Source organism: Chiroxiphia lanceolata, chromosome 3 (genome assembly GCF_009829145.1).
Source record: "Chiroxiphia lanceolata isolate bChiLan1 chromosome 3, bChiLan1.pri, whole genome shotgun sequence".
Taxonomy (NCBI): domain Eukaryota; kingdom Metazoa; phylum Chordata; class Aves; order Passeriformes; family Pipridae; genus Chiroxiphia; species Chiroxiphia lanceolata.
The window spans coordinates 59,272,669-59,291,426 of record NC_045639.1 but is presented as its reverse complement, the minus strand read 5'-3'; the positions used below and the strand labels follow the sequence as shown (position 1 = coordinate 59,291,426).

Sequence of the window (18,758 nt, the reverse complement as noted above, 5' to 3'; positions counted from 1 at the left end):
GATACAGCCTATGGAGCTACAAATGTGTGCTCTGGCCATTCAGCTGTAGAAATTAGAGAATATTATTTGAGAAGTTTCTTTAGCAGCTTGAGTTAAATGAGGTATCTAAATCACTGAGAAACAAACTCGGACAGAACTATCTGCAAAAATTATAAATCTGCGGTAAGACAAGCAGTCTGAGAGGGGGAAGGGTGGCATGCAATGATGGGAAACAAAAGTAGTCCAGATATATGGTTGTAGGAAAAAGCAGTACCTTGGGTGAGAAGAAACAGCTAGGCTTGCTCTGATGAGCTGAGTGTATGCTCCGCTATCAGGAAAGCAAATTAAGCTGTACTCATCCTTCTAACAAATCCAGCTTCATTCCGCTTGTTGTACAAAGTGCTCCGCTTTGAGTGCCGCACCTGCCTGGCTGCTCCCCACACTGCTGTGAAGAGATGCTTCAGAGCACATTATCCTGCACATGACAGGACCACTGCACAGGTAAGTACCAGGAAAGTCTTAGAAAGCGGTGAGGTGGAGTGGGGGAACTGAAAAAAACCCAACATAGAAAGAAGATTGCATAAAAGCTGAGTTCTCTGTAGCCCCACTGCACTCTGAAAGTCTGCATTAGCTCATGGTTCAAGGAAGTAAGATCCTTCATGGAAGAGACAATTAGTTACACAAAAGCATAAAGAAGCCTAGTAATGGATTTTAACTCTCCTGAGGGAATCCTGTGTTTTTACTGAGGAAGGACTACAGGAAATCAAAGTAACACTTTATTTTTCTTCACAGAGAGCTTGGGGACTTTAGAGTAATTTAGTCAATGGTGATTTGCTACTTGTGCTATAGTGTTACCAATGATGGTACTCCTGGTCTGTTTATTAAACTTTTGGCTTGTCACTCATCACTAGCAGGATCAAAACTCATTGTTTTTCTTCCTATAAAAGCAACTTCTCTATCTTTCAGAATAACTATGAGGTTAAGAGATGAGTGCTTTCATCTAAAATCAAAGTCAGGCAAGTATACATTTTGTAAGACATGTGAGCATAAAAATGCGCCAATGTAAACATCAGGTATCTGAATGAAAAATGTTAATTGGCATTTCAAGAAATGAGGAGACATCACAAAGATATTTTAGGCTTTCAACATATTTGTAGTATTCTAACATTAATCATTTTCTTGCAACTATCAGGTTATTTATCTTAGCTACCCTTGCTATCCATTACCGTAGTGCCTAAGCCCCTCATAATGTTTCTGTAGGGCAGGGAAGTGTTTTCATCCCGTTTTTACCACTGAGAGATTGGAGCAGAAAGGATCCACCTTTTGTGTCCACCTAGAAAGCCTGTAACATAGAATAAAATCAATGCACATTCCCCAAGTCTCTGGCTAGAGCCTTAATCAAAGAACAATCTGTCTCTTTTAAATTAGCCCAAGTTTGCACTTCGTTAATTTGCACCATAAATTGTAGAAGCAAGGATGTGTTACATGTCACTGAGCCATTAGCTATAAGACAAATTCCACCAATACTTGAAACACAGGAACAATCCAGTGCTTGCATCCCAAAAAGGCCTCTGGCTACACATTGCCAAGGAGAGATGAAAGACTCCTTGGCAGTAAGTCAGGTCATGGGGGAAGGAGAAATAGAAAGATGATGTGGTATATTGCTATGGGTGCTGCACCAGGCAGTTCCCAGAGGCTTCTCCTGGCATTTCTTGGTCTTCAGGACAGAACACGGTTCTTATTCTGGGAAGCTCAAGCTGGCCCCAGAGGTCTGGTGTGCATTGGCACCCTATGGAACTTTCCATTGTGACTCCCCTTAAAAGCCCTGTGCTTGAACAGCCTGGCTGAGCCGTTCCTTGGTGAGGGTTTTGCATAGATGGAAAACTTTTCTGACGAATTCATTTGCAGTGGTAAGAGAAAACTTGTGGGTGCACTGTCATACATCTTTACCACTCTGTGGAAATTTCAGTCAATCCAGCTCAAGTTCAGTCCTGACAGAGTACACATCAAGATATTTCTGCCACCAAATTTTGGTATATTTTAAATGGCAAGGTATAAAATGTCTGGTAAACTTGCTATGCAATTCAAAATACCCTGTATGAGAAAAACAGACTTGCTTCATTTTGGTGCAAAAATTGGAAGATAGAGATCTAAAGTCCAGGATAAAACAAGCTGAAATTATATGGAGAAACAGGGCATCAAAATCCTTCAGCTAGCTGCAAAATCTTTCCTTACTGTTTAAAATGAGGAGGTTTTGGATAAAGTACCTCTCTTCACACCTGCCTCAGTCATCAACCTATTTGACTTTAAAGCATAAGCAGATATATATCTGAGACCCGTACCATTCTTTGTGAAAAACTGGTTGCTTCAATGGTTGGTCCTTTGGAACAGAAACCTTAAATTCATGGCAGTTTTTAAAAACTTGCCCTTTTCTGCTTTGTATGGACTCAGAGCAACTATTAGATGTTGTCTATTTCCCCTCACTGAACTGCACAAGCATGCTGGACCTAGCTAACAGAAAGTCTGATGGTTCATGTCTCTGTTTTCCTCCTTTAATCAGCTTTCCTTCTGGGTTAGTCACGTCCCCAGTTAAGAACTGCATACTAGGAATTCTGAGCATCACCCCAGATAGACACACACAAAGGAAAAAAAGAGGAGCAGGGAGGGGAAAGAGAGCCAGCCTGCCTTCACAGCCCATACTCAGGCCTTTTTCCTCCCTCACTTCTGCAGTTTCAGCTCTTTGGTCCTTTCTCTGCCTTGTGGGGCTCCACTACAACACAGTGGAATGGTCGTCTTTGTATGCTATCCCCCTGCTCGTTTCTAAAACTATTTGTTTCCTCCAAATTACTTAAATAGACTTTTATTATGTGCTTTTGCAATACCACTTTCTAAAACAACACCATTTTCTATACGTATTATGAACTATAATATGCACCATAAAACCAGAGGACTGCACTGTGGCAAAGTGCCATGACCCCACTTTGGGGATGTTCCAGGAGCTCTGAGACTCACAGTTTCTGAGGCATGTATAAGGCCTGTCAGAATCAAAAGAAAGGCACAGTGACTGGGGTCTTTCTATGTCACTTGAGTAGGATGTGTAATCTGCTTTCTCCTTTGCCTTGCCAGCTAACATTCTCATTTAAGACTCATCCACAACACATATGCTCTTTGGCTAACTACTGAGTTGGTTGAACCTCTACGTACCATTGCACATGTGGACAGCTGAATATTGCCAGTTTGCTGTTTTATTATATCAGTATTTTTACCCAACACCTTTTTGCAGCTATGTCACGAGTTCAGCATGTGTATTTAAAGGTCTAATGTGGCCACCTATCAGAGCTGGTAAAATGCAAAGCCCTCATGACAAATGGAGCACAAGGGAGTCCCACAGCGCAAACTGTGGCCAACTCGATCTGTAATAGAGTAAAGCAGCCCACAAAGAGTCTGGGTCCCAGCATGTGATGTTTCACTTGGATGGGAAGAGAGGACATAGTCCAACCTACTGCATTTAATGATGGATGCTGTGGGAACCTGACTTTCAGGAGCTGTGAGCACTTTAAATGAACAGAATATCTATGTCTACACGCACATACATCATGCCATAAACCACACAAGTAATAAAATCTCACTAGAATAGCTGACATTCTTTCTGCCACTCTCCTACAAAGTGTTCTTCTTTTCCAAATTTCCCTCTGAAGAAAAAAATCTTTTATTTTCCAAAACTTTATCCAATATGCTAATTATTGGAAGGCAAAAGAGAACTTATTTCTTATCGACAAATTTCATCATGTCTCAAAGCCACAAAAATGCAAAGGATTAGCCAACAAAGAAACATCATGGAAAGAGGTATTCAAAATAAAACACTTATGTCTGCACTTTAATCCTTCAGTGACAATTTTGCATAAGATATATAGGCTTTTTTGCATAGTTGTCTTTTGACCACTCATCAAAGAGTCTGCAATTTACAATGTCAACTATCTAATAATATTTCAGAGATGCATTTTGGAAGCAACGCATAGTTATAGCCCCTGCAGTAGAGATGGAAGAGGATACCTCTCCTCACTGTCTGTGAGTCTCCTTTTGTATAGCAACAAATAATAAACAAATATGACTCAGACACGTAGGTTTGCTTCATACAAGTATCCAGAAAAAGAGATTCACTAGCATGTCTGTGAATAGTTCATTGAAAATTTGGACTCAGTGCTCATGTCAAGGATGTCATGGTTTAGCTCTCGTTTCTGCTTCAATAACTTATATGCTTCTTGTGTCTGGTGTACGCAGCTTCTAGCTCACAGATCCTTTGCAAGATAATGCTTAACACAGCAGCAGTCCCAAATCCCACACCAGAGATCTGGAATAGGAGGAGGATGGAGTCACACCAGGATTTGATGAATTCATCATGATTAAGACACTGACCTTGTTGTCAGTATCTCTCTTAGGCATTGAGATATTTAAGCATGACTTTGCTTCTACAGAGGCAGTTTTTGCCATTCTTGTTCATACAGGCTGGTTTACTGTGTGAGCAGCCCTGCTGATTTTTGTGGAGCCACTCAAAGGAAAAGGTACTAGGTAGCATAAGTCAGGATGTCATCAATGTGGCAAAGGATTAAAATATTAAATCTGAAATTAAATATTTTGAGTTTCACAAAATATTTTTTCAATATCCACTAAAGAATTTTTTCTTGAACTCACTTCCCAGAGTTTCAATGGGTTTGTGATATTTCAAGATTTAAAAAGTCACATGAAACGGAATTATTGCTCCTGCATAACTTTCTACATAAATTTTCTCGAAACTACAGTTTATTTCCTCCTAAATTTTCAAATCAGTAAGACTGAAATTTTTCCATTCTAGGTATCAGCAAAATCTTCAGATATTTTGACATGAAAGTAAAAGGAAATATTTTTGGGTATTTTTTCCCCATAATGTTCCAGAAAACAGCTTCTCAAGAGGACCTGAATTTTCAGGGGTTTGAAGCAAGGCACTGAGATTTCTTGGGGGTGGACAGTGATGCTGGTGTCATATACAAATATGTGCCCCTTGACCCCATTCTCCAGAAGAGCCTTTTTATTGTTTTGGCAATGCAATTATTTTTTCTCTTTGTGTATTGCTTTATGTTATTTATCACAATGTCTTTTACCATTCAAACCAAAACTCTGACCAGAAACAGACACACAGTACTGGAAATGAGTTGTAGGAGGGTTTCAGTGCCCTGACCCTTCCAAAAAGCTACTCCACTGTTACAAACAGTTTTGATCAACTTCCCCAGCACTGTCCATCCTCTACAATATCACAAAAATGTCACAGGATTCTTATATTATTAGTACTAGTAGTATTACCTTATTTGTATTGGTTGTTATTATTAGTATTATTTGTATATAATAGTATATTTTTGGCATTATTTCACTTCAGGTATGTAGAAGTATGTTTCTGAAGTACCTCTACCATTTTACTTGGTTTCCAGGTGAGAACAAGAGTAAGCAGGAGAAACCTCAGTGCAACTAGAATTTTTTTAAAAATTGCAACTCAAAACCACTAACCAGTTATACTTTTATTCCTGATTATTCTCAAAACTGACTGAACACAATTCATGATCTGCTGACTGCCTGTGGGTGACTTCCTTGGTTATTCCCCAAATATAGGAAAACACCTGTATTATACTTGGGCAAATAGTTTTAAAACCAGCTACAGATTATGTTTTCCTCAGCTGTGGGTGATTTGAGTTTCTTCTTGGGTGACTGTTCAATGCACAGTGAAAATACAGTGCCTTGATAAACGACACAGAACATCAAAAAATAAACCAATCGCTGCCATGCAAAACCATGAGACACTTGCAGAAAACTTGGCCTCAAGTTTCAAAGCTGTTCTCAAATTACTGTGTTATTCCTGCACAAGGAAGGGAAGATTGGAGTGGGACATTTTTTCAGAGGGAAATTTGTAACCTGTCATAGACCAGCATAAGCCTACGTGTGACATGTCCCCCATCTGACACCCTTCAGACCAGGCATCCTGAATCTTTGTCCCCAGCACCTTAGGCACATCCTAAATGGCCTGCCTTAGTGGGTCTCAATTAGAATTAAGAGAGAGGCATAGTCCTGTGTAGCCAGAGCAATGCAGAGGAGAAAGTCATCTACAGGGTAAATCCACAGATTTGTACTGATGTTCCCCATACCAGTATTTCAACTTCCTTTTCAAAACATGAATGAAGAACTGAATATACTGGAAGGCCAAAAGGACTTTAGCTCCATCTGTCTTTCCCAGCCAGTTATTAACCCAGTGGCTAGTCTGTAGTCCCAGTCATCTAACTGGAGAAGCAAGTGGTAACACCATTATGGAAGTGGCAGCAGCCACCCCAGTTTTACCCTTCCCACAGGATTAGGTTGTTTTCCACACTGTCAGTGTCTATTCCAAATCAGGGTAGCAGTTCAGAGAGTCAGGAGGACTGGGCAGGGAAATACAAGTGAGAGGGACAAAGGATTGAAACTGTGAGCCAGATTGGGGTATAAGCCCTGGGCTTGCCACGTAGGACATAAGGAGGAGGAAGGTTGGAAAAGTAGAGATTCAAGTCACATAAGAAACAAATAAGGAAGCAGGAGTTTCCCACAGATGAGAGAATATGTTTTTTGCCCACGATGGCCCTCTTGGAGAGGGAAAAATGGAAAAATATGTTGTTAAAAGAGTGTGTAATAGTTTGTATGCACAATAGACATTATGTATATTATACTATATGTATGTGAGCATACATCATATACATGCAATAATCTCCACAAAATTAATACAAAAATGCATCCTGTGTCTCCACAGAAGTGTGTGATCTGTATTAGGTCAATTTCAATGGTTTTGAGGACTCAAAAATGTATGTAAATAAGTAAAAACTGCACATATACGGAAATTCTAAGGCTCATAACATACATGTATGCATATGTTGATATTCAGAATGCACATGTAGCAGCATACTAAAGACACTTTTAAAAAGCCAGATTATTCCTTCTGCTTTTTACAACAAAAGTTTAGAAATTACTAAAGTAAAGTTAAAAATAAGTGATGGAAGGCCTATTAGTATATATTTTTGTTGTTTTATTCTTCTGGGAAGTTCTGATGCTGAAATTTTGATGGGATTTTGTCCTCTCTGGTCATTCATGCTTAGAGACATAAGCAACCTCAACTTGGTTTTCTGTCATCCTCGCTCCAATAAGAGTCTTGTAGCTCAATTCTAACATCAATCACTTGGACTATAAATCTCTGCAATTGATATGGCCATTTAAATCTCCACCTGCACAAACAACAATCAGGCCTAGAAAATAAGGAGGCTCATAAATCTCCATTGGTGATTAGTAATATTTTAGATCTGTACCAGCAATGTTATAAAGAAAAAAAAAAGGCAAAAACCCCCCAAAGCTAATTCACTAATTAGGATGGATACGCTGACAATCTGTTTAGTTTATACACAGAAAAACAGAAACTGGGCACAGTTAACACCACATGATGTTAGAAGTCAGTGAATTCCCAAGAGCCTGAGGGTTGGAGATATAGATATCTTAGTGTACTTATCCTATTGTGACTGGGAAGGTGTTATCTTCCAGACAAAGAGTAAAGTTTAGAGTTTAGATTAGCCCTTTTTTCTTCTGGCTGAAGAAACCGAGAAGGCAACATGGATCAAGACATAGGCAACACCTCCTTGCTGGTTGTCAAAAATTACACTCTGCCTGCTACTGAAACTTGAAATCTGCAGACAGTGCAAAGCATTCAGCAGACTTACCATTTTGACCCTCCACAATTTTTGTTTGGATGGTTGTTTTTTAGTTAGTGCATGCAGACAACTCCATGTGATGCTCACACAGATCAGTAAGAGACTCTTTCTGTCACTCCAGTGCTGCAAATTTTTGTCTGGAGCTATGTGAATCCTCAGGTAAGCAGTTGAATAAGTGCTTACTTATGCAATCAGATCAGTCCCTGTGTCCAGAGAGGTCCCGTGTGCAGATTGTGCCCAGCTCTTCAGTCCCCTGTGTACAAAACCCAGGCTGCTGGGGCACCTGCGAGGTTTCAAGAACTGTGTGAGGGGGGAAAGGAGCTATGGGAGCAAGTTCCTGCTTCACTGACCTCTTTGGGCTCCACATGTGGGTTTAGGAGACTGTTTTAGATGGAGAAGAAGAAGGGATAAGACAAGGTTAACTGCTTTTAAAAGCCTGCTCTGCTGAGACTGAATACACATGTGCATAAAGGTTGTAACAGCAGCATATGTCTGTTCATTCAAACTACACAGCAACCCGCTAATTCACACTTGTGGTAAAACCACTGGGAATGTTTGGGTGGGTTGCAAAGCCCAGCCTAATGCCCTCAGTCCCATCCCTCTCACAGAAGGGGTTTTATCCCTTATCTCACCTCTTTATTCAGGCAAAACTCCCTGACTTTTGAGCACCCATGAATTGGCAGACAAAACACGGGTACAGCAGAATGAACCACTGACATCTGCTCTGCAGTCGCACACCAAGAAAAGGGGTTTTTTTTCTGAGGGATCTCTACCATCCAATAACCCTCATACTTTTCCTTCCTTTCATGCACACCCTTGCCACCCTATTGGTAGCCCACCCCCACTCCCCCCCCAGCAGCATGACACTCCCCTCAGCTCAGTGGGGCTCATGGCCAGCCAGGATCTTGGCCACCCAGGACACCTGCGGACCAGAAATCTTCCGCAACATTTACAGCTGGGAGAACTCAGTGAGTGAAAAGGGACTGGGACTTGTTGGATGTCACCCCGGAAGGCTGGAAGAAGTCAGATCTTCCTGCCTCCAGCCCCTGGGCTGTGACGGCAAGGTCCACACTGCTGGACAGGCAGAGGAGCACTCCCTTCCTGGAATATGCTACTAGCTGGACAGGATGCATTTGCAAATATAATCATCCACAAATCTCCCCCAGATTAGGTTACAGGACAGCGTTTCGACAGCACGCATTACAAAGCTCCCTGGAAGGCTTGGCTGGTGGATCTGCTGCTCTCTGTGCTCATGACCCATTTTGGCTTTCATCAAGAATCATGACACCAGCTGCCTGGGTCATCTAGGAGGCAGAGAGGGGGAGAGCAACTCTGGGGCTGAAAAGGGAAGTGGGGAGGGAGAAGAGAAGGAGAAGGAGGAGGAGGAGGAGGAAGGGGGAGGATAGAAAGACAGAGCAGGGGAACAGAGTGCGAGCAAGTTGTTTTAGTCCAGTTGTGAAGATTTGAATCCCAGTTCTGAGCTCTCGGCAAAGGCTTGCTGGGATACCTCATTCTCTGTCCTGTGTAAAGGTCTGTGATTGGGGATGTGGTGTGCTCAGTGGGCAGGGCCCCTCCCCTGGGCTGGATCCGCCTCTCTTATCCCCCAGATAAATTACTAGTGTCCTCACTAAATTCCTCGGCTTTCTCGCTCCCTCTTTCTCTCCCTCTCTCACAATCTCCCTCCCTCAGGCACAGGCAAAGCAGGGTTGGGGGGCGGGAGGGCGGGGATCCTTTCTGGACTGGTATTGTGCCTTAGTCCTGGGCGGGGAGGGAAGGGGAGGAAAATACTGGCACCCCTTCTCTCCTACACGGCCTTGAAATAGATTCAAGGAGCTGCTCTTCCTCCCCCCCCTCCCCCTTTCCTGCTGGTCGTTTGGCATCTTCCAGACCATGTCCACTGGGTCCCTCAGCGATGTAGAAGATCTGCAGGAGGTGGAGATGCTGGAATGCGATGGCCTGAAAATGGATACTAACAAAGAGTTTGGGGCGTCCACCGAGAGCAACGAGGAGGGATCCAATGGCGAGAATGGCTCCCCTCAGAAGGGGAGAGGGGCCTCGGGCAAGAGGAAAAAAGCTCCCCCCAAGAAGAGCCCTTTAAATGGAGTGAGCCAGGAGGGAAAGCAGGTACAGAGAAATGCTGCCAACGCCAGGGAGAGGGCAAGGATGAGGGTCCTTAGCAAAGCCTTCTCCAGGCTTAAGACCACCCTGCCCTGGGTGCCCCCAGACACCAAACTTTCCAAACTGGACACCTTGAGATTGGCCTCCAGCTACATTGCTCACCTGAGGCAGATCCTGGCCAATGACAAGTATGAAAACGGCTACATCCACCCAGTCAACTTGGTAAGTCAGAGCCCACTCGGGCCAGGCACTCTTTGCGTGTACATGGGTAGAGGTGGGTGAGAAGCTGGGATGGGGTATGTGCAGGGACAAAATTTCACTGTGCTTCCCACAGACAGTCATGTGCCAGTGGGATGGAAAGCGGTAGTGTGTGAGGAAACAGGGTCCCAGCTACCCTCTTGCCCTGTATCCCGCACACCAAGCCTTCTGGGCCCCCTCTGCTGTTCCTAGCCATCCCCTCCAGAAGACAGGCAGGAGCCATGCTGGCCACAAACGGACAGGGGTAGGCTTTACTCTTTACTGCCCCAGAAATGCCTGAGAAACCTCAGAGGGTTGATGGCAGCTTTCTACCTGCAAGTAGGCAGGTACAGGAATTTGGGTAGAAAAGAGTATGTTTGAGGAAGGGCCTAAGCCAAGGACCTGGGATTTATTCTTATCCTGCATCTCTACCGTAATGTTTCCTGTCATAATAGTCCCCTCAAGCCCTAACTTTTTAAAGACAGAGCTCTTGGGGCTCCGTGCTCAGCCACTCAAGTTTGCTGGGTCCAGGATATTTCTCCTATCCGTGTAAACTGGTAAAGGAGAAATAAATACAAGTGCGGACTCCCCAGGGAAGGTGCCTGCCCCAGGCACACTCCACAGTGCCTCTCCCCGGGCTATACGGTGTCCTTCCTGCTGCTCCCACCACACACTGAAAGTTTTCCCAAGCAGCCTGGGGTCTCCCAACCATACCCAGCCACCAGAAACATCCAATTTCCAGCTCTAAAAATACATACAAATGATGTAAACCAGGGGCGAGCAAGATCTTCTTGGGCTCTTTTTAGACTTTGTACAGGCTTTACATTACCCACACATGCAGATCCTGATGCATAAAGGGATCACAGAGGGGATCTGGGGACAATTCACTAGGGTCAGACTCTTCCTTTTGAGCTCTGGACTCTGAGGGAAAGTACATTACCCGCTGTTAGCTGATAAGGGCCTGGGAAATAGTTTGTGATTAAGATAAAAATCCTCAGCACAACGACATGGGGGAAAAAATGAAGTAAAACAAAGCCAACACCCAATACTGATATAACACATTCCTGCTCCCACACGGAGGCACACCAAAGCATACTCCCCGAGCCGCAGGAGGCCGGGGAGAGCGGCCGGGGACTGCTGGGGCCCCGAGCGGCTCCTGCACCCAGAGAGCGCGGCGGGGCGAGAGGCGGGTTAGGGTCCCCACGCCGGTCAAAACCAAGCGCGGGGGCGGCGCGCCTGCGACGGGGTGCCCGAGGCGACTGTGCCGGGGGGATGCAGAATGTACTGAAGCCGAGCGGCTTCCTCCCCACCTCCTTTCTCCGTCCCTCCTGTCGCGGATCAGACGGGCTCCGCCGCTCCGAGGACGCCAGGAGGGACCGCCACGGTTGTGAGGCAAAACGGCATCAGCCGCCGGCAAAAGGCAAAAGATTCCTCGCCGAAGTCAGCGGCGACTGCCCCGGCCTGAGCCCCGCTGAGCGCTGCCTGAAGCGGGCTCAGGCGGTGGATGCCGGGCTCGGTCCCCCTGGGCACTCCCGAGCCGGACCCGCTGGCAAAATGAGCGTTGCAATTTGCATTTTTCCCTATGTAACCCCCTTCCCACTCGTGTCTTTTCCTGGCTACAGACTTGGCCTTTTATGGTAGCCGGCAAACCCGAGAGTGACCTGAAAGAAGTGGTGAACACAAACCGCTTGTGCGGCCCGACGGCATCCTGAGCCCCGCGGCCGGGCCAGCAGCGTCCGTCCCGGCGCGGCTGGGGAGCGGGCAGGGACCCGCCGCGGCCCCGCCGCTGCCCCGGGCCCCGGGCAGAGCCATGGGGAGAGCCGTTCCCCCGGCGCAAAGGAGACCAAATGTGCCCTAGCAAAGACTCCATCCACCCCGAGAGATCCCGACTCTATTTAACTTTATTAAATGCGTGTACAGTTGAGTGTCCTGCAACCACAGCCTTGCTGGTTCAAGCGCTACTAGAGAAAAGACAGAGATCAAACAAAACCTACCACGCGTGTATCTTTTGTCTGAGACCTGTGAAATATGTAGATGCCTAGAAAAACTGACTTTGACAGTCATCTCTATGAAGTAATTCAACCTAAAGATATACAGATATATTTTCTTCAAGCAGGTTCTGCTCTATTTCTGTGAATAAACCTTCCTTTCTACTGAACACGGAGCGGTGAAAGTGTTCGTTTGCGACTCTCGGGCTCGCCGGGGTAAGGACTGCGCCTTCGCTGCCTCCGCCGCTCCCCGAAGCGACCGCGCTGCGGGGATCCCTTCTCTCCGCCTCGGCCCACGGGAGGTCTGCTTCCCTGGACCTAGAGACCTGGAGCAAACCCCTGGAGGAGGGGGTGACCGGGCCCGCAGCTCGTCCTCGCTGCAGGAGCCCAGTCCGGCTCCGCAGCCCGGCGACCGAGCACTGCGGGAGCCACCCCCGCCGCTCCGATCCGCTCCGCGGGGACAGGAGCAGTGATCTATTGATAAAGTACAGTCGGTCCTCAGTGCTGGGAATTTTTAACTTAAACATCTCTTCTCTATCGATCAGCGCGCCCGCGGGAGATGAGGCTGAGATAAACAGGAGTGCGGGGCGCTCCCCCTGCACCAGCAGCGGCCGCCGGCAGCTGATGCGCCAGATCCCACCACGCTGTTTAATGTTTCAGGGTTATGACCGCACTGTTTACAAGACGTCTTCGGTTATTTATACTGTTATTATTAGCAGAGGGGCTTTAAATTTCCGCCTCACTTGCTCTTTCAATACCATCCCGCGGTTCCGTTTGATACCTGTGTACTTTCTGGCCGAAAGCACGAGAGGGGCAGCAGGGGCTGCAGGGCCGTCCCCCGGACCAAGTCCTCCGTCTCGGCCGGTTGCGGGGGGGCGGTGGCAGGGCCGGAGGCACGGCCACAGGCAGCGCGGGAGCCACAGGTATCCCTCAGGCAGGCGCTAAGCCTTCCCGAGCATCTGTGCAGCCTGGATTGTGTTTATTCTCATCCCCCATTTTTCCCTGAGATAACTGGACGAGGTGGCACGTCCTCCAGGCAACCCAAATTCACCAGTTGGGTTCATGCGTGGGCTAGGCTAGGTTTAATTAAAGCAGCTCACTGCAAGCTGAGGGCTGTGCAAACATCTCGGCCTTCATTATGGAAAGGGCCAGAGCCTGCTGGATCGTCCTAATGGTCTTGAAGGGGGGAGCTGTTTAATTTCACTTTTTCACAGCTTTATCTCCATCCCACACAATTAAAAGCAGACCTCTTCGCCTGGCCTAACCATGTGCAACTTCAACTGTGGTGAGCGGGGCCACACCAGGTGAGACATGCACACACAGGATTGACTGACTTTACTGCCAAACACATACCCTGAACAGCCACCACTCTAGCAAAGAGATGAGTAACTCTGGGAAGCACAGCTGAACAGGCTCATCTTTTTGCTACAAGCACTGGGAAATTCAGTGGGAATTGCTAGTCTGTTAAAGAGAGACAGAATAGAGGCCCTTTGACTTAAGCAAAGTGCAGATGACTGATATGGCAAATGCATATTTTAACTAGTAAATTTACCTCACTGTATTGAAATTAACCACTGGATCTAACCACTCAAAATCTTGACTTCAATCCCTACTAACTAACCCCTGGTCAAGACTCATAGCTAAGTGCTGATTTCCTTCTAGAAAGCAGAAATTGATATTCATAACATTGAGTTGAATTCGAAATATTCTAAACCGTGCTTTTTTGCCACCCTGCTTTGCAATGCTTGCTAACTGCACTCAGCATCTTCCCAGCTAATAAACCATATGCAGTGTTCATTTGCCACCTGAAATTCATCACTGAAGAAAGAGAAGGGAGAAATACAATAGTACCCTGTGAAATGTGAGGAATACAGCTGTAACCATGTGCCAAAAGCTGCAGGTAAATGGAACGGTAAGAAGAGGCTGTAGACACCATTACTTCTGATGCTGCTCTTCACTTTATCTAGCAGTCTACATTGCAAGCATATTAGGGACTAAACTATTCCTCAAGCATCTTCCACCTTCCTCAGTCCCTTCCTCTGAGCAACAGTGCAGCAACCAAAAAAAGGGTAAAAGCAACAAGAGATAAACAAAAGCAACCAGCAATACACAGAAAGGTAAATAACAACTTTTACTGTAAAATAATTAGTAGCTTTATCTCCATTTTGAAGGCAATGAATATATTTTCCAGAGGCATTTTTATGTCTGGGAACTCTTGGTCCACTGATTTCTTGTGTAAGGGCAGAGACCTAACAGTGTTGGCAGTTGGCTTCAAAAGCCCAACTTTCTTAGACGAATTAAGAGTTCTACCACATATCTGAGGAGAACAACAAGTGAAATTATTCCGCCCTGCTGATGAGTGCAATTTTACTGCAAAATATTTTCAAACAGAAAATGTATGCCTAATCTGACTGAAGCAACTCATGATTTTGAAAGGAACTTGCAAATGTGCTAAGGAAAACAGGGAATAGGTTTAAATATTGATGTTAATGATTTTAAAGAAAATATTTTGTTTTCTTTCTTGCTTTTATGTATAAAGTGATGCATTTTCATATTTATCAAATTATACTCCTTCTCCACGTGGAAACACAGTTGATTTGGTTTATCTTTCTGTATCTACATGGATGTAGATCCAGCTGTGTGAGTGTCTGTATACATTCCCTCCTAATAATATTTCAACTCATTGCCTGATTTCAGCTGGATTTGACAGAGGTCTCAAAGATAACTAAGTTACTGTAATTTTTCATTTTTCTGTGAAAACAGGCAGCTGAGTAGAGAACAGAAATAGTCTTTAAATTCTGAATTTAATTTCAACATGAACTCAGCCTTTATTAGATTCCAAAGCATACAGAGCAGAATGCAGTTGCAGACGAAGCTCCAAACACTGCTTCAATCACAGGATACAAGTTCACAGAAAACTTGCTTATGGATCTATGTGTTTTAGACAAGAACTCTAGAAAATTTAGTCCTATTTGATTTTAATACTATTATTCTTTCTTTTTTTGTTTTCTTTTCTTTTTTTTGTTGTCGTTGTTGTTGTTTGGAAGGAAGGAAACCGAGTATCATCCTGCTATTTCATGACCATTTTTCAGTTCAGCTAGAGACTAGCAAAATCCTTTATTTGCAGTGCTGCACTCAGTGCTTGGGCTCCTGGGTTTGGTGGTGACATTGTACTGCTTTGCAGCAGTTTTCACAGTCTGTAAGGTCTTTAGGAGCAAGAATTTTTCCATCCATTACAGAAAATACATTTTAGGCTTATCTTATCCTCTCACTGGGATGGAAATCTGCCATCCTGAAGCATCAGCATAGCAAGAAGCCCACTTTGCAGACACCTGCAAATGCCTTGCTGTCCTGGGCTCTGGCTCGGGCAGCGAGGTCACGGCGATGATCATGCCCCCAAGCTGCAAAGTGCATAAGGAGAACATGGGCAATATTGCTTATTCTTTAAAGTGCCTCCAAGGTAGAAATTCCCAGCTCACCTCAGAAACTAAAAGACATAGAAAATCTGTGTGGTTTCTTCTGTAAGGAAGCTGTTTTGAATCCTGGATATAATGACTGGATCACAAGCACAGGTTGGTTTTGGTAACCCCCACAGTCAGTAACTCCACAGTTGTGTCTGCCTGAAAAAATATGTGTTTCTTTGTTAGCAAATTGCATATATTTTTCAAAAATACATTTTTCAAAATTTTCAAAATTTTTCAAAAAAGGCAATTTTTGCTGAAACCCTATTGTCATTACCATTCATAATTATTTCTAGTAAAAAAAATAAAATATGGAAAAGACATCTAATTGCAGGTAATAAGCTTTTTAAAAGAGAACAAATCTTATATATATATGGTGTACAAGTGGAGGGTATAATCTGATATAATTGCAGGGTATTTTTAATTTTTATCTGGATATCTGAATTCAGATTAGAACTCATCGTCTCACAAAAGGGACTGACAAAAGAAATTTCAATGACATTGAAGTGAATTTCAATTTCAATGGAACAAAACTGAAATTTGTGGCAGCAAACAAGAGCATTCTGTACTCTCCATTTATACACACCTGGAAAAACCTCCATACAGAATTTCTCCTGGCAGCCACAGACTCAAATTGTTCATGTCTGTTGCTGGCCCATTTAGCACCGACTACTCCTGCATTAAGGCTGTACTGTCAAATGCAGGCCCATAGGGTAAATATAACCTTGTGCTCACTATTCAGCCATTAATTGCTTCATGCTCTTCAGCCCAGCATACTTTATGGATGGGAAGTGGCACAATCAGTAATAGTGGCACTTTTTTGTCTATACTGCTGCAGAGCTACTGATGTGCTATGGCTTTGTGAATTTCTGCAACCCTGAAAAGATGTCATAGGTCTGACCTAAAAGCTATGCTTTGGGAGGGATGGGAAAAAGCCACGTTACCTTTGCGAGGATTGCTGCCAGCGGACTCCAAACTCACAAAGTTCTGCAAGTAACTGATTTTTCTTCAGTTCACTTCAGACACTGGTGCCTCTGAGTATAAAGCCAGCTTTGAGTAGGCCTAGGCATGCAGTCATCCCATTTCCGAAATGTGGCGTGGACATACCCTAGGGTCACAACAGCCCAGAGATGACGCATTTTCTTGCCTTAGTATTTTGCCCTTAAACTGAAACTTGTAAACAGATGAAATGTGTTTTCAAGCCAACGCGCATGTATGCAAACAGCTATGCGGTCCTTACATAGGGAGTGGAAAGATCAAAACTTCCTTGCAAGGAATAAAAACCAATGCAAATTCTTCCTTCACTTTAAATTTTAAGACATACTTTTCCTTCAGCAAACTAAAAAACCCAACCCTTATTTAGACCTCAGGCTGCTGTGTTAACTGTAAGACCATATCTGACTGTAAATATGGCTTATCTGCACTCTCCAGTTTTTTCTCAGTTGTTTACATACTGTTTAAGAAACAAGAATCAGAAACACTAGGGAAAGAAAGGAAGGGTACAGCTATACAACCAGGAGACAAGAAGAAAGGGGGGGAAAAATGCAAAAAATAATTCCTCTTCCTGTGACTACGATAGCTTAGTCCTTGCAACAGGAGGGTTGGGGAAGGGAGGAACTATCAGCAGCTCCATCACAGATGGGTGGAGCCAGACCACCAGGGAGATGGAAACCAGGAGGTTGAGAGCTGCAGCTGCCTCTTCTGGGAGGAACATCTGTGAAAGCCTGCGCAGCAGCAGCAGAGGAGGAGGAGTGGGCACTGGCAGCAAACGTTCCCAGGGATGCGCTCACACAGATAACTGTCCCACTGGATGGTTTCCCAGGCTGCCGCAGTGGCACTTCCCTCCCCTGTCAGGGAAGAGGCAAAGACCATCATGTGTGACAAGCAGTTGAAGTGTCAGCACAACCTCTCACTTCAGCATCCTATTTCCTGTGATGCTTTTCGATGGCTGAGCTAAGCAGAATGGGAACAGTTCTTCCTCACTAATAACACACAGTTTTGTTTCTTACACAGGGACTTTTATACTGTTGGCATCTCAAAGTCAATACAGAAAGTACACAGAAGACAGGAGTTACCTGGCAGCATTTGGCCATCCTCTCATGACCAAATGTTTTTCTATAGGAGGCCACTATCATTATACAGATGGGAAGAGGCACAGAGCTGACAAATGACTGGCTGAAGGTTCGCATGTAAACCTGGAAAAGGCTTAAGGCACCAGCTCTTCTGGTGCACAAACCCATGAGCTGTTCTGGTAGGCACGCTGAAATCATCAGGGATCTTTGCTATCCTAGAATAGGAATTGGTTGTAAGGAGGGATCCTCTAAGGCTTGTATCTGTCTACACCTACACTTGCTAGAATAGATAAACCAGGCTATTGACCATGTTCTGGCTCCAACAGTCGGTGCTGTGGCTGAGGTCACATCCACCCATACTTGTGTTTTATTCCACTCTCACCAAAAGGTAAGAACAGTCCCTGGCATACACTACACCAAAGCATGCTTGGATACTTTCTGGGAGAAAGTCAGACAGGCCAAAGGTGTAGCAAGGACCCTACTAAAACTCAAGCACTATGAAAAATAAGCCTTGGCTTTATTTTATTTATCAGTCTTACTACAGCCTTAGAAGCTAGAGCAATAGAGATACTCAATGCCTTTGTCTCACCCCAGCCTCGTGCTCTTCTCACTTGTTTTCTACATCAACCTGCTTTCCTTTATGGGCCAAATTCTTAATGGAAACCCTCTTTGTTATTTGTATCTTGTAACTAATTTATATGAAGACTAAAGGTCACTAAAAGCAAGAGACCAAGTTCAAGAACAAACATAACATGAGATTTAAACAACATTATATCCTAAATTATGACATTGAAAACCTCTGTTCATTTGTAACGCACTCTATTAAGCTTTACAGTACCTTTTCTACCTGAGTTGTTTGTTAGTTCCCTGACATCAAAATTTGACATATGTCCTCAGAGTACCTCTTTCTCACCACTGCCAATTAGCATCATGTTAACCTTGTGCCAAGATCTGAAATGGAGATATTCACCTACTTAAGTCCATGGGAAGGATTCAGACAGTCAGTAGGTGCTGTCTGTACATGCTTAATACCTTTCTGCTGGGGTAGGAAGCAAGCTGGGCAGGGCAAGCCAAGGCCAACACCCTCAGTTTGGCTACAGGTAGACATAGCATGGCAGGGAGACTGCTGAGGAACCAGCATTACTATCTTCCCCT

At 44.5% G+C, this 18,758-nt stretch overlaps 1 protein-coding gene and 1 long non-coding RNA gene across 2 annotated transcripts; one reads left to right on the top strand and one right to left on the bottom strand.

Moving 5' to 3' along the window:
* Positions 1-9,130: 9,130 nt before the first annotated feature.
* On the top strand, positions 9,131-12,316 carry TCF21 (transcription factor 21). Its single transcript, XM_032682970.1, has 3 exons — positions 9,131-9,257; positions 9,615-10,067; positions 11,705-12,316. Exons 2-3 carry the CDS (start codon positions 9,618-9,620, stop codon positions 11,792-11,794), a joined length of 540 nt encoding a protein of 179 aa, XP_032538861.1. The 5' UTR covers positions 9,131-9,257; positions 9,615-9,617; the 3' UTR covers positions 11,795-12,316.
* A 2,584-nt stretch (positions 12,317-14,900) lies between these two features.
* Positions 14,901-17,883, bottom strand: LOC116785252. Its single transcript, XR_004356451.1, has 4 exons — positions 17,607-17,883; positions 16,476-16,639; positions 15,550-15,690; positions 14,901-15,471 (listed from the first exon to the last, which is right to left on the bottom strand). It is a non-coding gene; the product is annotated as an uncharacterized LOC116785252 (long non-coding RNA).
* Between the last annotated feature and the right edge of the window lie 875 nt (positions 17,884-18,758).

Coding starts and splice junctions, on each gene's coding strand:
- TCF21 (XM_032682970.1), top strand. CDS start 9,618: ATGTCCACTGGGTCCCTCAGCGATGTAGAAGATCTGCAGGAGGTGGAG. Junction 10,068..11,704: donor ACATCCACCCAGTCAACTTG/GTAAGTCAGAGC, acceptor TCCTGGCTACAG/ACTTGGCCTTTTATGGTAGC.